We start from the raw sequence: 21,210 nt of genomic DNA on the forward strand, positions 1-21,210 counted from the left end.
GGTCATGGTTATCCCGAAGGGTTTTAAAGCACGGTGAGGCGGTTTATAAGTCTAAGTGCTATTGCTATATGGTCAGGAGGCTGAGAGAGGGAGCATCTAGCACAGCCCGAGACCCCAAGTTTGGGCAGCTACTTTTACAGCACGCTCCCACCCAGTGAAATGGACCAACGCCGACACGTCACGCCCCACCATTAACCCGCCAGTTCTGTGGACGAATGAGAACGGACCTGGCTTGGCGCATGCGCACTGAATAAGGGCCTAGGCTTCGCGGACAATCCCAACCGTCCCGACCGGCGTGTTGGCTTGAGGGAAGTGGAGGATTGATAGGTGGGTGTCTTTTTTTTTTCCCTCCTCCCAGCCGGGCCGAGTCGGATAAGTCTCCTCTCCGGAAAAGGGTCTCGGAGAGAGGCGAGGCGGCTTAAGGGCGGCCAGGGCTCCGTCCATCGTCCTGCTTCGCTCTCTGGGTCCCTGTCCTTTTCTGAGGACCGTTGGGGCGGATGGCTTCGCCGATAAAACTACGAGCTAAATAGCTTCCCTTACTTCCCCAACTCTGATCGGAAGAGAGCAGCCGCCTGCCCTCTACCGCTTCTTAGTCGGGCGTGCTCTTCACTTAACCGGCACCCCGCCTTTCGGTGCGTGGGACCGCTCTCCCCATAATTCCCAGCCGGCTCACCTGAGGTTATTGGACCTGCAGTCCCCACTCGTGGCGAGAAGAGAAGACAGGTACGATCTGGGTCCTCGCTATCCATCAGTCAGGCAAACGGCTGGGTTTGGGTGGGGGGGAGACTCTCGCTGAAGCTGAAGGGAGACTTTCTGAACTAAAATAACAGAATATTCTATTCTATTGTAAAATTGGCCACCCAACGGGACATTTTGGTTCCCATGGAAACCCAAAATCCAGCTGAGTCCATACTGGAATGATCTAATTGCAACATCCACATCGGTTCAGAACAGTGGGTCTCAACCTTCCTAACCCTTTAATACAGTTCCTCATGTTGTGGTGACTCCCAACCATAAAATTATTTTATGTTTTCTGTATTTTTTCGAAAATAAGTGTTTTCCAATGGTCTTAGGTGACACCTGTGAAAGGGTCGTTTGACCCCCCCAAAGTGGTCCCAACCCACAGGTTGAGAACCACTGGTTCAGAAGGACAACCCTATTGCAATGGGATGTGCTGCTACCTAAATCTATACCAGGTTTTTTTTCCTCCAAATTTGGCAACTTTAAGATAATTCTTCAGCCTGACTGCTGGTTGGGAAATTATGGGAGTCGAGGTCTTGCCGTTTTAAAGTTGCCAAATTTTTAAAAATAAATGGATGGATAGATAGATCTTTCTCAAGATGAGAAACATATAAATACTACTTCTCCTATTTCCCCACAGCAACCACCTCATGAGGTGGGTTTGATTGAGAGTGACTGACCAGACGTCACCCAATCTTTCATGCCCAAGAGAGCCTATAGAGATTCTCAGTCATCCAGGTCTTGGTGGTCTCAAAGGTGCTTTTTCAGGAGGCTACTGGACTTTCTTGGTTTTTGTTTCTTTTTGAAGTCATTTTGCTTCTCATCCAGGAAGCTTCTTCAGCTCTGACAGGATAGTAATCCTTCCATTCCCCACTATCCCATCAGAAATGAAGAAGCTTCTTGGAAAGGAAGCAAAACGTCTTCAAAAAGAAAAAAACAAGAAAGTCCAGTTGCCTCCTGAAAAAGCACCTTTGGGACATGCCTAAGAGAGCTTTCCTTCCTTCCTTCCTTCCTTCCTTCCTTCCTTCCTTCCTTCCTTCCTTCCTTCCTTCCTTCCTTCCTTCCTTCCTTCTTTTTTTATTGGCCACCCATCTTACCACAGGGTAACTCTGGGCTGCTCACAATCATTAAAAATGTATTTATACAGATACATTAAAATATAAATAAATTAAAACCAAACATTAAAATCTAATGACATGAGGGGAGGGGCAGAGGCAGAGTGGAGGGAGTGCTCCAGTGTTCAAACTCACTGTCTCCCAGTACTCAAATCCTTGCACCAAAGTAGCTCTAACTAATTCGCATCTAAGGAATACCCTTATGATTCTGCCCAAAGACATCTTCCATTCAGCGAAGTATTATTTATTGGCTGTCCTAGAATGTAATGTAATATAATGTACTTTAAGAAACATTAAAATTTGTAAAGAAAGCTCCTCTCCCCATTAAAAATAAAAAGATAATGTGGCTAGTATATACAGATTAAATAAACTTCAGTTGAAAGTATAAACCCAAGATTAAATATGTTGTAGAAGATACTGGAGTGCTTAAGCCCATGTAAGACTCACAGTAAGCAACTTTGAAGTTTAAGCTAGATAAGGTTTCAGACTAAAGATTTTCCAAATACTGTAAATGATAATGTGCTGGGAAAGCCTTAAGCCTAGGACAGATATCACCAGTCTAGACTAGAGAGTAACTGCAGATGAAAAAAGAGGCGTGGTGATGGTGTTTTTACATTTATACTGTTTTCAATTATAAAAGCAGCCTATATTATCAATAAGAGTTATTTATTTAATATGTTATATTGATTTTTGAACACCCTGTAGAATAAATAACTTCCAGAAATTCATTTGCATTCTTATAACAGGACCAAGATGAGTTTGTTTGGGTCAACATCAGGATTTGGAACTGGAGGCACCAGCATGTTTGGCAGCACTGCTACAGATAATCACAACCCAATGAAGGTATTAAGCTCTGGATGCCATGAGAAAAACTGAATCACTTCACATAAATATTTTAAAAATTATTAAATTTAAGCGATGGCAGGTTTGCCTATTAGTGTATGTGTATAATTCCTTTGGCTGAATTCAAATATTGGTTTAGGTTTATTGCTGTGAGATTTTGAGACTGCAATAAAGTAGCTGTTAGAACTGTCATTCAAATAGCTACTACAGTTGTAGACCCTTAAGAATATTCAGAAAAAAAGTGCTTCTGACCTCACACAAGGACACAAGCCTCTGCTATTTTTTAAAAGAGCTTGACATTTCATATTTCCACTTCACTTTTGAAGTATGCAAACTTCGATAGTTTTATATGATTTAATAGGTTCTTTGACCAAAGAAAGGAAAGGAGAAAGAGTAGTATATTGATCTTAAAAGTGTTTATATTTAACTGATACTTATCTTTTGCTTACAAAATATATCAGTCTTAGGTTATGTGGGTATGTTCTCTGTAGCATATCATTTTTGATACAATGATATTTATTGGAGAAAATTGTAATTTTATTTTTCTAAGGGTTTTTTCCCATTGTAGAAGTGTACTCTCAATTTGACTCTTCTAATTGGATTTTTAAAAAGTGCATGTGTTTACAACATGTTTTAACTTTGATTTTTTCCAGGATATTGAAGTTACTTCCCCACCTGATGACAGCATAGGTTGTTTGGCTTTCAGCCCACCAACATTGCCGGGTAATTTCCTTATTGCAGGATCATGGGCAAATGATGTAAGTAACAAATGAAAATAGGTAGAGGCATATCATGCGTTCAGCTTTCCCTGCATTTGCGGCAAGGAAAATGACTGCATCTAGCAGACAAAATGTGATATCCATAAGTGGGCAATGGTTAAGGTAACTGCATCCTTTATGGGACAAAGTGAGCTTGTAGCAAAGTATTAGCAGTGAAGAAGTGCTGCAATTTAATAGTTTTTTTTAAAGGTATCTCAGAACAAAACCTCATAGTAGTAAAATGGAAATGAGAGGTAAAAATTTCAGGACTGGACTACTAATTGATTTCATTTCGTCAAATTTCTTTTAACTGATACATTAAATTTGAAAAATAGTTTACAATATCTAAATCTGGAGCAAGGTGGTATTGCTGCTTGGGCTTCTATGAGCTCGTATCTGTTTCATAAAAAAAAACAGTTTCAGGTTTCTATTTAATGAACCATTCTCTCATGGAATGGAAAACTACTAAGAGAAGTGTGGCCCAATTACTATATAAATTGATCTCAAAGGCCTTGAATTGAGCTTCTCAGTAGGTAGTCTAATCTTACCACATTGTTGCATTTTTATAAAGCTAAATATACTTAATTGTTAAAAAGACAGGGTAAAATATTTACATTCTAAATGCGATTTAATTCATATTTACAAAGGTCTCCATTTATTTCAGGTTCGTTGTTGGGAAATCCAAGACAACGGACAAACTATTCCAAAAGCCCAACAGATGCATACAGGGCCAGTACTAGATGTTTGCTGGAGTGATGTAAGTTCCATTATTTCGGAAGAGATGTACTTGAAGTTTTATAGTGGTTTTCAGAGGAGGAGGAGAGTGAGATCATCCGTGCCAAGATGTTAGTCCTAATAAATGAATGGTTTTACTTTGAATTTTGTCCTGGGGCTCGTAAATTAATTAGGGCAACTCTTGGAACCTTCACACCACTGTCTGAAAGCAATAGTGGAGGAAATTATCCTAGAATGAGAAAAGCACCCCCATTTTAGAGGCTTAACCACTAAAAATCACAGTACAGGTAGTCCTCAACCTATGACCACAATTGAGCCCAAATAACAGACATTTATTACATGAGTTTTGTCCCATTTTACGGCCTTTCTTTCCACAGTTGTTAAGTGAATCAATACAGTTGATAAGTTAGTAACATGGTTCTTAGAATTTTGATCACATGATTCTGGGAATGTTGCAGAGGTCATAACTGAAAAATGGTCATGTCACTTTTTTCAGTGCCATTGTAACTTTGAATTGTCAGTAAATGAACTGTTGTAATCGAGGACTACCTATATTTCTTTTTAAAATGTCTCCACCCTCAGTATGCACTATGGAATACATAGTTTTTTTTGTTCTCTGTTGTTTAATAGGATGGAAGTAAAGTTTTCACAGGGTCCTGTGATAAAACTGCCAAAATGTGGGATCTTAACAGCAATCAAGCAATACAAATCGCACAGGTACAATTTTCAAATGGACATTGTTTTCTTTGTAACAAATTCAACACAAAGATTTTGATGAACGTTTCTCCCACAAAATGGGGAAAAAAGCTTGTTAGAAACAGTGCTTAAAAGTTTCCTTGCAGAGTGCAGAATACTCAAACTAAGTGATTGTGCATACCAGGGGTCCTCAACCTCTGGTGCGTGGATCAGAACTAGTCTGTGGCCTGTTGGGAACCAAGCCGTGCAGACGGGCAGACACGCAAAGCTCCATTTTCACATGCGCAGGATTAGGGTGTATGCGCAACCCCCCCCCCCCCTGCTGCCAGTCTGGAGTCGGAAAGGTTGGGGACCACTGATGTATACTAATGCATTGGCCTCATTTAATTCTAATTTCTAAGAAAGGATACAAACCTTTGTCAATATTTTAGGGTGTGTTCAAAAGCAAACATTTTAAATGATGGAGCTGCATGGGAAGAAAGTATACATGATGCTTTGATTACACACTTATCCCTAAGACATTTTTTTCTTAAGTGGGATTAAAAAATGATTATATTTTTCATTGGAATGTAATATGCACTTTTCAAATTATTCCTTCTCTATGAGATAGTTTCCAGATATTTGAAAACTATGAACTGGCTGAAATACACTATATTGCCAAAAGTATTCGCTCATCCACCCACATAATCAGAAGCAGTTTTGAGCGAATACTTTTGGTAATATAGTGTATAATCAACTTGGTGCTAATGGAGTGAGATCTGTGGGTTTGAATTAAAACATGATGTGTTTTTAATGGGACCAGAAATGTAACAAGTCTATATTAAATGGAAGAGCACAGGAAAGAAGTAAGAGCCTTACCAAAGGGATTGCAAAGGCAAAGCTAGGCCAGTGTTGTTGTTTTTTTAGAGAAAAGTAAAATCTGTAATTGCATGAATGGAAAGTGATTAAAGAATTCTTTTAAACATTCTTTAGCATGAAGCTCCTGTAAAGACCATCCATTGGATTAAAGCACCAAATTATAGCTGTGTGATGACTGGAAGTTGGGATAAAACATTAAAGGTAAGACTTGTATGTTTTTTTTGATGTGTAAAAAGGTTTGCTGCAGTTCTGTGTAATAATTATGGAAAAATGATTGCTAGTACATACTACAGTAAGGTGTAATGCATTCCTGTAAACGTGAGGCTTATTTCCAAGTGAATGTACTCGAGGGTGAAATCTAATAGTTGATTCAAGTAGTTTATTGAGAGAAGTCTATTCAACAATATCCATTTAACATATTCTTTCCAAGTTAGTGCTAATATATCTCTGGGTATTATAAAGGATATACATGAAATGCTTTGAACTTTTTACAATTAGGAGCAATTATTTTTTTGTCTATTACATTTGTAACACTTTTTTAGCAATGCTTTTTTAAAATGCAGCAGATTAAAAATTAAACTACAAGCAACAAACAGAAAATTGGAACAAAATAGATGAAAACAATAGTGATGAGCTTCCAAGCAAATAGTCCTAATTTATTTGGTATCCTGACATAAATACAGTTTTTTAAACATAATAAAAAATACAGATGAATGCTCCTGAGAATTATTTATATCGATAAAAAAGTACATTTTCAGAAACTGGCCCATGCTTGAAGCACTTCAAATGGTAGAGAAGTCAATATTGAGAGTTCCACCAAAAAGAATCTTATCTAAGTATATCAAATTCCAATATTAAAAAATGCTTGCAAGTCTTTTGAATTGATCCTTATTCCTTCAGTTGAAAAGGTAAAAACTGAGCCCACGCATGACTTATTCAACCATTTGCTCATTTGTACCTTCAGTCTCCCACATTCATTATAATATATTTCCTGAATCAATTTTGGTTAGGGTTTGGAGGCGTTTCAAAGTGAAATGATGAATGATCATTCTGCTACTATATAAAAGAATTTATTGAGGCCTTGTTGAACTTTTTTTTTTAAGTTTTGGGATACACGAACCCCCACTCCAATGATGATGCTACAGTTGCCTGAACGATGCTATTGTGCCGATGTGGTAAGACGAATTTCAGAAGCCTTTGGGCCTTGATTAGTTAGAATCTTGCCATACTTGACTATCAGTCTTTTCTCTGTTTTGTGATAATTAGTGGTATTTGTATTATGTGTTATGATAATGAAATAGATGTACAGTTACTGCAGGAAAAAAATCAAGTGATTGAATTTTGTATTAAATACTTTCCTGTTTAGATGTGAATGTGAAATAAAACACTCTTTACCACATAACTTGGTCTGTACTCTCACGCAATTTCTCCTGTTTTAGATATATCCCATGGCTGTTGTTGCTACTGCAGAAAGGGGCTTGATAGTTTATCAGTTAGAGAATCAGCCTTCTGAATTTAGAAGGATAGACTCTCCACTTAAACATCAGGTAACCTTAGTTTTCTTGATTTCCCCAGTATGGCTTGTTTTTAATTCTAACAGATCGTCCTCGACATACGAATACAATTCAGTCTAAAATTCTGTTGATAGGAGAAACATCTGTTAAGTGAATTTTGTCCCACCTGTTCCAATTAGCTGGCTTAGCCGATTTATAGCTCCATCTTCCACCTCCTGGCAAACATTTTATTGTGGAATTTTTTAAGGGAATTTTAATCTTATTTGTATTTTAATTAAATATTGTACAGTATATTTTCTATCTCCTCCGTCTATGTTTATGTATATGTATATGGTTTTTAATAATGACTGTACACCGCCCCGAGTCCTGCTTAGGAAAGGGCGCGGTCTAGAAATAAAAGATTATTATTATTATTATTATTATTATTATTATTATTATTATTATTATTATTATTATTATTTTACAACCTATCTTGCCACAGTTAAGTGAATCACTACAGTTGTTAAGTTAGCAACACGGTTAAGTAAATCTGCTTCCCCATTGACATGGCTTGTCAGACGGTCGCAAAAGGTGATCACATGACCCCAGAACACTGCAGCTATCATAAATATGAGTCAGTTGCCAAGCAACTGAATTTTGATCACTTGACCTTGAGAATACTTCAATGGTCGTACGTATGGATGACAGTCATGTCACTTTTTCAGTGACATTGTAACTTTGAACAGTCATTAAATTGTTGTAAATTAAGGACTACCTATAATGCTAGCATTGGTTTCTTATTCCTAATGGGATAATTAGAAAGCTGTAACTGCCATATATGAAAGTACTGATTAAAATACAGTCCCTTTTATTTAGCATCGCTGTGTGGCTATTTTCAAAGACAAAGTGAACAAACCAACAGGCTTTGCCCTTGGAAGTATCGAAGGAAGAGTTGCCATTCATTATATTAATCCACCAAATCCGTAAGTATTTGGAAATGGTCTCCTGTTTATTTTGAATTCCAAGACGTGCAGGCTTTTAGAATAATTCTGTGTTGCACACAATGTGAAGTGAAAGAATGCATTTTTTTTCAGTGCCAAAGACAACTTTACCTTCAAATGCCATCGATCCAATGGTACAAACACCTCTGCGCCTCAGGATATCTATGCAGTAAGTATTTTGTGTGTTGTACAGTAGGTTTCCTCTAGGACAAATTAAAGAAGAAGAATGGATATTTATAATAAATTACAAAAATAATTGCTCTTTTCAACTCAGTACATTTTCACTTAATATCACACATCTGAGTGGACAAGCTCTAGTCACCTGATGGCAAACCTATGGCACGCGTGCCACAGGTAGCACGCAGAACCATATCTGTCGGCACCCGAGCACATGCACCCGCCGGCCAGCTTATTTTCGGCCTTCTGGAAGGCTGGGTGGGGACGTTTTCACCCTCCCCAGGCTTCAGGAAAGCCTCTGGAGCCTGGGAAGGGCGAAAAACGGGCCCAACAGACCTACCGGAAGTTCAGAAACGATCCATTTCCAGCTTCCAGAGGGCATGGGAGGCCCCTCTGGAGGCTTTCCTGAAGCCTGGGGAGGGTGAAAAATGGCCTCCCCCAACCCCCAGGAGGAAATACTAAGGTCAGCTTGGAGGTGAGTAGTGCGGCGTGCATGGAGGGGGGGAAGCATGGGAGGGTGTTGTGTGCACATACGCATAAGGTGGGGTGCTTTGCATTATGGGTGCACTCGCATTTTTGGCACCCAACAGCAAAAAGGTTAGTCATCACTGCTCTAGTATATTTGATAAGTAGGATTCAGAATTTTGCTAATACAAAAGAAAAAGAAGTTACAGTATGCCTTGGTTGTGATTAAAATTCTAGAGATAAAGCAATTATGCTTTAGCTTGAGGAAATGAAAAGAACAACCCTTCCTACTTCAAATGCTTGCATTTCTTGACCAATGGCTCCCATCATTCTTTCCCTTATAAATTAATTGCAATCATTTTACAAGAATAAAATATGATGGTGAGAAAAGTAATGGAAGTGAGTGCTTTAATCACCACTCTATATGGGAAAGCAGTACTGTCTCTCATTGTCTAAAGCAGAGTTTGCATTTGGCAGCCTACTATATATTGCTGAATCTAAACTCAGATTACTAAACCAGTTGTGAAGGATACTGGCTGTTTAAGAATCATGTGGTTCAAAGGTGTATTCTCTGAATCCAGTCCATGAGATGGACTCTGAATCCATGGGAAGCTGACCTAAAGTATTTCTGACAGATAACTCTCTACATTCCACTTGAACACAACCAGCAAGGAGAGGCCACTGTATTTAATAATTGCAGCCATTATCAAACTGCTTTAACAGTTAGGAAGGGTTGTTTTTTTCCCTAACATTCGCTTGGGCTTTGCTTTCCTGTATATTGAATGCATTATTCGGTGGAATGCCGAAATGGTAGATAACAGGTTGTGCTTCTCTTTTGTGATATATCATTTCAAGTATTTGAAGAGTGCTGCCATATGTCTCTTAGTCTTGTCTCAGGTTAAATACTGTATTTTCAGATCCTTCTATCTCTCTTAGGTTTCCAGTTCATTCTTGTTTCGCTTAACTGAACTGATTCCAATTATTGTAAATCTTTCCTAAAATAAAGTGCCAGAATTGGACCTGGAATTGATTGTTGCAGAGTAAAATGGAGTTATTATTTGGAACTTTTTTGTGCCACAACTACAAAGCTTTTTTCTCATACTTTTTAAATTATAAGCTGGTAAAGTGGGGCTTTAATCTTCATTACTGAGAGCATGTGAACATTCAAATTATACTTTAACTTTTACTTAACAGGTAAATGGGATTGCCTTCCATCCTGCCCACGGCACTCTTGCAACTGTGGGGTCTGATGGCAGATTCAGTTTCTGGGATAAAGATGCGCGGACAAAGCTAAAAACATCCGAACAGCTAGACCAGCCGATATCTGCTTGTTGCTTCAACCATAATGGCAACATATTTGCATATGCTTCTAGTTATGACTGGTCAAAGGTAACTGAGTTTGCTTAAGATAAATTTCTACCGTGTTTCCCCGAAAATGTGGCATGTCCTGATAATAAGGCCATGCCACATTTTTCGGGTGGGCAAAAATGTAAACCCTCCCCTGAAAATAAGCCCCCTGGACACCCCCCCCCCACCAGGCAGAGCACCACTCACCGATCTAGCGGTAGCCCAAAAGCACCAAGCCACCGGGGGGGGGGGGAAGGCTCGTGTTGCTTGGCACCTTCGGGATACTGCTAGGTCGGTGAGCAGTGTTGTGCCCAGCTGGAGAGGGGGGTTGATGTCTTGCAAGCTGGCTCCCGAAGAGCCGGGCACAGCCTCAGGGTTGAACGGCTGTGTTGCACTGTTCCAGCAGCCACCCGACAAACCCCCTTTCCAGCCAGGCACAGTGCCATTCACTGACCTAGGGGTATCACCAAGTCACATGAGCGGCTGTTCGCCACCCTCCGGCTCCCGCAGCTTGGCGCCTTCGGAATGCCCTAGGTCAGTAAATGGGGCTCTGCATGGCTGGAGAGGGGGGTTGCACGAGTGGCTTTTCCGCTCCCCACTCGTGCGCCTCCCAGCCTCACGATGCCGTTGCCTAACTCTCCCTGCAGAGCCAGGGTACTGTCGCTGCAGCCGCCTGGCTTTTTCTGCGGTTCCCAAAGCATGGAGTTAAAATGCCGAGTCTTCTGGAAGTTGCCACTCTGGGAATATGCTCTATGGTTGTACGCTCTGAAAGTACACTCTGCCGGCAGCCAGCCCACAACCATAGAGCGTACTCCCAGAGCGGTGGATCTCCAGAGTTTAGAAGCCAGAGAATAGGTTATGTTCGGAGTGCCGCAGTGGCGGCACCCTGGCCCTGCAGGGAGAGCTGGGCCAGGGCATGGTGAGGCTGGGAGGCACACTAGCAGGGGACGGAACAGGCGCTCGCGCAGCCTCCTTTTCCAGCCGGGCAGAGCGCCATGCACTGACCTAAGGGTATCCCGAATGTGCCAAGCTGCGGGTGCTAGGGGGAGGGCAGAACACCACGCCGCTTAGCATCTTTGGGATATCATTGGGTCAGTGATTGGCACTCTGCCTGGCTGGAAAGGGGGATTGCCGGGTGGCTGCTCGTGAGCGTAGTCACCTCATGGCTGGCATGTTACACTGCTGCAACAGCGCAACACAACCGTTTGCCCCTGGGGCTGTGTTTGGGTCTTCGAGCGCCCGGTCGCAAGAGAGCTTCTACCCGGCAACCCCAAAACAATACCCAGATAATAAGGCCCAATCAATATTTTGGGGGGGTCAAAAGAATATAAGACCCTGTCTTGTTTTCGGGGAAACATGGTATCAACTAGCAATTGACCACATTACCATGGGGACACTGCAGTGGTCACAACTCCAAGAACTAGTCATAAATACCTATTGGTCAGTGCTGTCCTAACTTTAAATGGTCACTGAACAATGGTTGTTAATTGAGGGCTACTTGTATAACTGCTAATATGACAGAATATTGTGATTTGCTACTACGTTAGCAAATGTGAAATCTTCCAGAATAACAATCACATTTTTGTAAGGAAAAACGTATTTTTCAGATGTCTGCTAATGACAGGCATTAAGCATAGTACATGATTCAGAAAAGAATTCTCATCAGATTCCATCTCAACATTTTGATGCCACTGAACTCCCATCTTAAGGTGGCGCAAGACCTGGTACCAAGTAGAAAATCAGTATTAAGTTTTCATTGCAAATTTTAACAAGTAGCACAAGTAAGAAGGTGAAAATACCTCCTATAGATCTGTTACAGTTGTATTATGTATTCTGATGATAGATAACAGGATTATTGGAAAAATTAGTACATTATCCATAGTATGAATAGATCTATTCTTTCTTATTATATACAAATATATAATTTCTCCTTTTCCTTTCACTCTATTGGTGATAGAACCTCAGGTAGTCTTCAGATTACAACAGCAATTGGGATTGGCATTTCTGTCACTTAGCAATTGTTTTATTCTCTTCAATCTTGTTTCTCTTCAACCTTGCTTTTTAGCTGACCGTCTGGGTTTAACTTATCTTACAATTAGAATATCTCTTAATGCCCTTGCATGGCTATTTAAATGGAGAACCACTTTTCAGATATATATTTTCACATAGAGTTTTAAGTTGAGGAACCAACTGGTCTTTACTGTGGGCTAAAGGTTTCTATAGTATGAATGATTGCTCAGTAATTGTGAAGAAAAATCTAATTGAATATCACAAATATTGTGTGCCTGATTTTATAATGTCATGATTCAGGTTTATATGTAATGTTGTGTTCAACCTTTTTGTTCCCCAGGGGCATGAATTCTATAATCCCCAAAAGAAAAACTATATATTTCTACGCAATGCTGCTGAAGAACTAAAACCTAGAAATAAAAAGTAGTGAGTATAACTGTCCATTATTCCATGTTGTTTTCCTGCTACCTGCTCTCCTTTAGTCTCCTTGGAGTTGCCTATTAATTCTTTGCAGGACATTCTGTAACTAACATCAAAGCACATTTGGTTGGCTGGAAAATTACCTTGCAAGGAATGCCTGACATGTGCATGAAGGTGTGTCCTTTTTCTTAATAGAGGCAAAATCCTTGCATTGGATCAAGAGACAATAGTTGCATCTTTTAAAGGTACTTGTCAGTTTGAAAAACATATTATGAATACTGCAGGAAAATCTGAGACAGCCCCCCCCCACTCTTTTTTCCCCCTTTCTTTTTTTGTTTCCTTGATGGAATTCCATAAAAGAAAGGCTAACAATTGGGATCAAGGAAATAAACCTAAAAAGACAGTTGTGAGTGAAGTCTTTTTGTGTATTTTATTGTTATATTTATAGGTCAGCTTTCTATTTCAATGAAAACTCAAGACAATGATTTTTCTTTTTATAATGAAAATGTAAAATTTAATATTAAATGACTGTCCACTTAGAACAAAATAATGTGTTCTTATTTTTGTCCTGTATACATTATTTTTCTACCTATGAACGTGAACAATAAATTTGTGATTAAAAATCCCAAGCTAGACCAAGCCTATACATTTGAGATTAGGGCAATTCTAGCATGCAACCATAACTTGGAAATTTTAGGCAATGCCTTAAAGGATAATTATTGGCCTTGATGCTCTTTATCATGTAGAAGCAGCATATGATACTGTATATCTTTGTAAAATTTTAAATCTTAGAGCCCTGCCTTCCTTTTCTATGGGTCTGCATTAAGTGACAGGGAATGAGTGAACAGAACAGATGTTAACATTGCACTGTGCCCATGCTTGTGTGGTATCAACAAAAATGAAGGACCAGTGTTTTAGATTGAAGAATATCTTCTGTGATTCAGTTGCATATGATTATTTCTGTAAACCAATCAGTGCCCTAACAGACTGTAAATACAGGGGTGTCCTACCCCCCAAATATATCCCAAGTAGAATAACAGTTTGCTCTCAGCATTTTGATGCCAGTTTCAACATCATCAAGCATGGGGATCAAATCAGAATACCACCAAACAGAAATGGTTTGGAGACTTTTATAATGTTATTTCAGTTGAGGTTTATTTTCATTTTGGAATCTTCTGTGTGACTGCCAAAGGACTGTTCTTTCAAGGTTGATGCTAAAACTATTTATAACGAATGGGAGCAAAACTGTAGAACTTGTATATTATGATTTTTCTGTCAATTCAATCTCTGTAAGTTCATATGTTGTAATATTTGCTACTATTTAAATAAAACTGTTTTGAATTAAAATGTTTTTCACATTAATAGACTAATGGTCAAATATAATTGTGGAGTTAGGCAGTGAAATAGAGGCAGCTGGCAATTTCTCTTACTAATTATTTAGCAGACTGCTTCTTTATTTTATATATATATATATATATATATATATATATATGTGTGTTTGTGTTACAACCCCTGGTATGATCTCCCTTTATTTTATCAGCACAAATACAACACAAATATATATATATATATATATATATATATATATATATATATATATATATATATATATATATATATATATATATATATATATATATATATATATATATATATATATATATATATATATATATATATATATATATATATATATATATATATATATATATATATATATATATATATATATATATATATATATATATATATATATATATATATATATATATATATATATATATATATATATATATATATATATATATATATATATATCTGCTTCTAAGCTAGAGGGCAATCACTAACTTCACTGTAAATGAGGTCTATGCTTATCTATGCATCGTGTAATCTTGCTACACTTTTCAGTTCAATAACTACACGGTTGTACTACTACATAAAGAGTGCATGTCTGTTGTTCCTAGTTGGCTAACCTTAAATTAAAAAGTTAATTTGTGCAGCTTCAGACAGTTCATCCCAATACTATCTCCTATTTGTGTTGAGATTAGAAAGGGTCTGATGAGAACAATGTTAGCTAATGCTGTTTTAACTGAGGGTGCTGGAACTGAATCTGAAAGAAATTTAATCCACATGTTTTTATGCTGCTTAGTATCTTACAAGGATTCTTGATCTCTTAGCATTTCCTATAATGACCTTCTTCTACCCACTGTTGAAAGGTTACCTTCAAGTTCACATAACCTAAGTGTCTCCCAACAGAGCCATAGATTGTTTTGATGTGAATCTGTGAGATTAGATGTAGGACTACAGAGAATTCTTTTTGCAGTTAGGCAGGTATGCGCATGCCTGGTATTTTGTTCAAATCAATCCAGAGTTTCACTGTGAAGGCCACAAGAAAATGCATATTTGGCATGCAGAAGCTCTGACTGCACCAATACTTGTGTATGCCAATATTTTGAAATCACCTTTGCATGCAATAGGCGCTTAGGAAGAACAGATCTGCCCCCTAATCTACTGCTTATGGCAAGAATCTGATTGTGCTGTTTTAGATCATAGACAGTAGCTCATAAACATTTAAATGTTTGTGTCGGAGTGCTGAACTGTAACTAATGTAATATAGACTAAATGTATACTCTTTCTGATTATAAAAAAAGCGTTTTTCATTTTTGCAGTTAAATCTTATGGAAGTCATTATGATTCTAGCAGGTAACCATTCTTTGTGTTTATGTGTGTGACCCCTATTACTCATGCAGAGCATTGTACTCCTGGTATCACTAGACTATAGTTATAGTCCTCTACCCGTGACCATTCATTCAGTGAGTATTTGAAGTTACAGCTATGCTGAACGAATGATATTCCAGTCCTTGCAGCATCTGTATGATCATTCTCGCAGACTGGACGCTATGCAACTGTTTCACACAGTTGGAAATGCCCTGGATCCTCCTGATTGCTATTTGCAACCTTCTCTGCCGGCTACCTCAGAAAGTCAGTGGGGAAGCCAACAGGAAGGTTGCAAATTGCTGGGGTAAGTCTCCTTCACCTGAACAACTTCCCCAGACCTTCTGTACTCATGCTCAGGGGACTATTCCCCAACCATTGCTGCACCTCCCTGACCTGTGCCATACCCTTCCCAACTCTCTCTCACACTCTTCCTGACTGCCTCACACTATGCTTCATGACCCATTCCCCCTCCTCTCGCACACCCTTTGTGATCCATGCCTTGCCACTCACCCATCCTTCTTGACCCATGCTCCACCTCTTGCGCTATCCCTTTCATCCTCATGTACTTTTCCTGGCCCATACCACGTCTCCTGAATCTCCTTGGATCCTCTCAAGCGTCGTCCCCCCACAACCTTTCACCACACGTCACTCTGTCCCCCACCAAGCAGCCGCCACTTATCTGGCTGCTCGCCTGAGACATACAACTTTCTGCTGGCTTCTTCACTGACTGTTGTGAGAAACCAGCAGGAAGTTGCCTCAGCTAACAACTATGGAATTCCATTAGTGACAGCAAATGTGACTGCAGAGATTGCTGTTGCTAAGCAATGTGGTTGCACTTTATGACCACATCATTTAGCGATGGAAATTCTGCCATGTTGAGGACTACCTGTATTTATGTAAAAGTTGGGTTTTCTAGAGTAATATATTATAAAACCCACAATTAATATAGTGCTTTTTATTCAAGAGATTTGAACTATTAATAATTGTAACAGGGTTTGCAAGATAACTTTGCTTTATGCAAAATAAATTAATAGACAAATCAGGCATTATATTGATGGCTATTTTTTCAAAAGCTAATTGTGATACTAAGTTTTAAGTTTTGGCATTGTAGTAAGTATCAGCCTTACTTTTTTGCAAATATAAATTCCAGGTATTTGACTTTAAGACATAGCTTCTTTACAATGGCACTTTTAGGTAAACAACAAAAGTAAAATATGAACCAGAATCCAGTTGCTATGCTATTGATGGAGTAGGGTATCATCAAAGGAATGGAAGTTAGTGTTTAACAATAATGCTTATTAATTTACTACAGTCGGTAAGAAATGTCAGCAGATGTGCCACTATACCTCCCATTAGCAAAGTCAGTGGAGGAAGCTGGCAGGAGGTTGGAAGCCAACGGCCATTTGAGAGCCTCACTTAATGAGCTGCATGGTCCTTGCTTATCGATGGTAACTGGAGACACTGCACGTGATATTGTGCTTTACTACTGCACTGGTGAGTCCTAATTACCATTGTTAAGCAAGAGCAACCAATATTACTATTCATTTGAGACCAACCATTTAAAAATCAGCAAGCACAAGCATGTGCAGTTCATAGATACTGTAGATAGATTTAGACAGGCAGACAGACAGATAGATAGATAGATAAGAATGAATGAATGAATGAATTGGGATTAGTTACTCTAATATGTGGTTTACATACTGTTACTGGGAGCAAGGGAGAAGTATTGTTTTTTTATAAAGTGTATTGAGTACTTGAGATACAGCAAGAACATCAACATGGACTGATTTAAATCTTAAGTATGTGGACTTAGTTAGAAAAGAGCGATATTTAAATTACATTTTTGCCAATTTTCTTTTCAAATATTTCATCTTAAAAATACATCTTCTTGAAAGTATAATTTACCATTGAATATCATAGGTTTGATTATGTTTTGTCTTTTAAAACTGGCTTATTATTCTGCTAGCATTTATGTTGCAAAATGTTCTGTAGCCATAAAGAAAAGCTTGTTCACAAAGTTTTTTTTTCAAAGGTGCCCTGCATCATGCTATACCTTCTCATGCATATGTTTGGACAATATTAGAACAGTCTAAAGGAATTCATATATTTCAAGTTCTTTTACATTTCTGATATAAAGCTTTTGGCAGACTGGGTTTATTTCCTTTTTTTTAATTGCTGAGTTCTGAAGAATGACTTTGAGAAGCTTCATTTATGTGCTAAAACAAGGATTTGCTTCATTGGGGATGTAAATGCATCTATGATGCTACGTTGGGTTCTCTTAAGTCCAAGTTAAGATGCTTTGTAAAAAAAGTGACAAAAGGCACTCACAATATTGTGAGACCCTTTTAATTGAGCTTTTTAGTATGAATGTGTGTATATATATTGTCAGCTTTGAAAATGTGCTTTGTTCTTTATATTTTTCTAGCTGCTCAGGTTCATGGAAAAGGTGCTGAAGCATGTGCTTAGAGATCAGTTATTTGTGTGCATCTCAGAATAATAGATCTTCAAAAGACCCCAAAATTTTAGTTTGCACCGCTTGCTGGTAAATCAAGGGTAGTGGGGAACATACTGAGTAATTGTAGTTAATTCAGCAAAATACATCTTTTCTAAGAATCACTCTTCCACTCTGAGCTTAATGTATTTCGTTTTAGGAGTTGCCAACAGGTACCATGTTCCAAAGAAGATTTTCCCTTTTAAATCTGAAATACTTCTCAGCCCTGTTAAGCAGGGTACTCCTTAATGTATGACCAGCTGCTTAGCAAATGTTTGATGCTACGACGCACCCCCAAAATGTTTTTATGACCAGAATTCAAAGTTCTAACAACTGTGCACATAATCCATTTTTGGTGCCCAGCTCACATTTGTAGCCATTTGCAGTGTCCTGTTATCATATGACCCTGATTTATGATTTTTTTACCAGATGGCCTTTACTCCCAGTTTCCAGGGGGGGAAATTCCCATGGTAGACAATGTATTTGTTTAATGACTGTGGCGTTCACTTAAGGACCATGTTGATTCACTTAATGGCTGCCAGAAAATGTCAGAAAATCTAGTTGATCATGTGATGATTTGCTTAATGGCCTGCACAACTTAAGATAATTCTGGTCTCAACTATAGTTGTAAGTTGAAGGCTACCTGTAATAGGAGAGTACAATTTGGAGTTGTGAAGTAGAGTATTACCATCAAAGCTAAATAAAATTATTCTTATAATGTATTATTCTATATAAATGAATCTTAAGAAAACAAAATGTTACAGATTTTGTAGGAATGAATTGATCAGTTTGTCTTAGCATAATAATAATTATTTCCATTTCTAACACTGTGAGTTAATTGGTTCATAAAATAAATGTTTGGACCCTTGTGCCCATTCTTGGACTGGATGATTTCTAAAGCAACCTTTCTTACAAATCCTTGTGTTCCTTTTTATTTTGAAGGTGCCACAAGAACTTCAACTGATGAAGGAATTTCTACCAGAAACTTAACTAACCGTGCCTGCCAGTTGGGCTTCTTCCTCGTGTGGCCTTATTTTGAGGCCAAAATAAGAAAAATCAAAAAAAAAGAAAGAAAAGAGAGAAAGAAATGCTCAGTTGTCTCTTCCTTTCCCCTGTTTTTAAAAATGTGTTCTTTTTATGGGAACTGCATTCACTTTAAGTGTTCTACATTGGGCATTTGTTCCTACCTATACTTGTTCCTACCTATACTATCCTACCTATAGGCTGTGGGCCTATAACCTGTGGCATAATTTCAAGTAATTATGCATAGGATCACACTATGCATGACAGCAGCACTGCCTCCCTCCTCCAATAGAATTGTGGAATATTTAACAGCGAGGAAACAAACAGCAGCTTAAAATATTTTATTTTAGATCTCTCAAAGGTTCATATTATATGAACAGTTATAAAATCATGAACAAAATATTTTCAGTTCTTTTCACCACAGTTGAGATTCTTACATTTTTGCCACAACTTGGTTCTGGTTCTTATACCATCTTTATAAGTTCTTTAAAAGTTTACCTTCATTTTTTTGTTTTTTGCAGTAGAAAGTTAAGCAAGTGTCCTTATCTGGTTGTTATTATTGATCATCTTCAGCACAATGTGTAGGTGTCTTAAGTGGTGATTTTAAGAAATCAGTTTTCACATTGTGGTCCAGTGAACTCTATTCAAGAAATCTATCGAAAAGTCAACTATTATTTATTCTTTGGCCTTGATTTAGTTTCTACGAACAGACTTCATAGCCTAGTTGAATTAACCCTTAAACTTCAGGCCCCAGGTTTCCACACAATGTTTCTTTTCAATAATGATGGAGCTGCTGAATAAAGCAACATTTTTTTTCTATATGAGATATGTACATGCTGGAATTTGAACTGTTTGCTAAGAGGCTCACTAAGTTGTCTAACAATTTGCAAGTGGTCCGTGATTTAAAATAAAAGTTGGGCATCTTGTTGGAACCTCTTAATTGCCCCAAAGTGATACAGAAAAGACAATTAATAAATTAGAAACAATTTCTGAAATAGGTTGCCATACTATGGCAAAACTAGAGAGATGATGAACCTGCATGATGATTTCACAAAAACACTGGCTTTGCTTATGGCAGAAAAGTTTTATTTTACAATTTTCACCATGAGAATTCTACTCTATACCCTGTTGAATCATACCATTAATTTGTTCCCTTAACACACACACACACACACACACAACAATAACTTGCCTTTTTTCCTCTTGTTTCTGGCACTCATCTTTTATTGATCAGTTCTTGCCAGGTATTAAAAATATTATATAGGGACTGCTAGTGCAATCATTTTAATAATTCCTCCCATATATTCATAGATGGCAGTTTTGGGGCACTGTTGGCAAAACAAGGATTAATAGATAATAATTTGAGGCCAATTAATTGTTACACTTATTGAATAATTGTTATACTTGTTTTTAACTGATACTCATTTTGTTACAGATATTTGTGTTAACTGGTATACAACATGGCAGTCAGCTTTGCTTGAACAACTGAAAACGTTACATAAATAAATCAGTTCTGCAAACCCCAATCCTTTGAGATACTTTAGGGATCAAATCAGAAACACTACAAGTTTACTAAAAACTGGAATTTCCACTAAAGCAAGGTGATAATATCTGTAAATCTATGTGTAGGCATCAGGAAGGGCATCCAGCCAGTAAATGTTCAGCTCCATCCAGTAGCCACAATTCTATCCCGAGCAAGGATTGCAGGGTTGTAAAAGGAGTTTTTTATATAACTTAAAAACTTATTAACCAATAGAGAAACAAGTGATGGATGGGATTCAAGCAACCCTGCATACAAGTGCCACAAGTTCTTCCTAAGCAACGTAATTTATGAGAAAGCAGTGTGCCTTCTAAGCATGAATAAGTAGATTAATGCACTTTTCTCTCTCCTTTTTTTCTTTTGATTACCGTAGTCTTTTCTATGAAATTGTTTTTATATATGTGTGTGTGTGTATGTGATATTTGGCCTGGCACTGAAAAACTGTTTTTTCAGAAATTAACTGCCCACTGTGTAAATTTTTTAAAAAAATGGATGAATGATAAAAAAATTTTTTTAAAGAATTTTCAAATTTTTTAAAGAAGTATTATTGATACTGTAAACTTTACGTGAGCTGGAAGATGGCAGCATTTGTATCTATTGCAGGTTGAAAAGGGAAAGTTTGGAAGGCTTGGCCTAATCAGCTTAAACTAATAAAAGTTAAATAAAACTATAGGAAATTAAAATTAAAAATTCCATCTGCTTTAGGTGCTTATCAAGCTTAGGAAGCTGGAACCACCCAAAAGTCAGATTCCTTATTTTGGTTTTCCTGGTAATTAAAG

At 37.9% G+C, this 21,210-nt stretch overlaps 1 protein-coding gene across 5 annotated transcripts; it reads left to right on the forward strand.

The window, feature by feature from the left end:
- Positions 1–184: 184 nt before the first annotated feature.
- On the forward strand, positions 185–20,417 carry RAE1 (ribonucleic acid export 1; the record flags this gene model as incomplete). Of its 5 annotated transcripts, XR_014174869.1 has the most annotated exons (15): positions 185–327; positions 2,603–2,699; positions 3,353–3,457; positions 4,122–4,214; positions 4,823–4,909; positions 5,861–5,947; positions 6,850–6,921; positions 7,186–7,293; positions 8,116–8,222; positions 8,334–8,409; positions 10,077–10,271; positions 12,580–12,665; positions 15,329–15,362; positions 17,803–17,919; positions 18,811–20,417. XR_014174869.1 is itself a non-coding variant. In XM_081946719.1 (14 exons), the coding sequence occupies exons 2-13, from the start codon at positions 2,610–2,612 to the stop codon at positions 15,330–15,332; spliced, it is 1,110 nt and encodes a 369-aa protein (XP_081802845.1). In that variant the 5' UTR covers positions 185–327; positions 2,603–2,609. The 5 variants fall into 5 exon arrangements, 4 of the variants coding, with proteins under 4 accessions (XP_081802845.1, XP_081802846.1, XP_081802848.1 ...); XM_081946719.1 differs by lacking the exon at positions 17,803–17,919; XM_081946720.1 differs by lacking the exons at positions 15,329–15,362; positions 17,803–17,919.
- Between the last annotated feature and the right edge of the window lie 793 nt (positions 20,418–21,210).

The sequence above is a fragment of the Natrix helvetica genome (genome assembly GCF_964273705.1).
Source record: "Natrix helvetica genome assembly, chromosome: 3".
NCBI lineage: Eukaryota > Metazoa > Chordata > Lepidosauria > Squamata > Natricidae > Natrix > Natrix helvetica.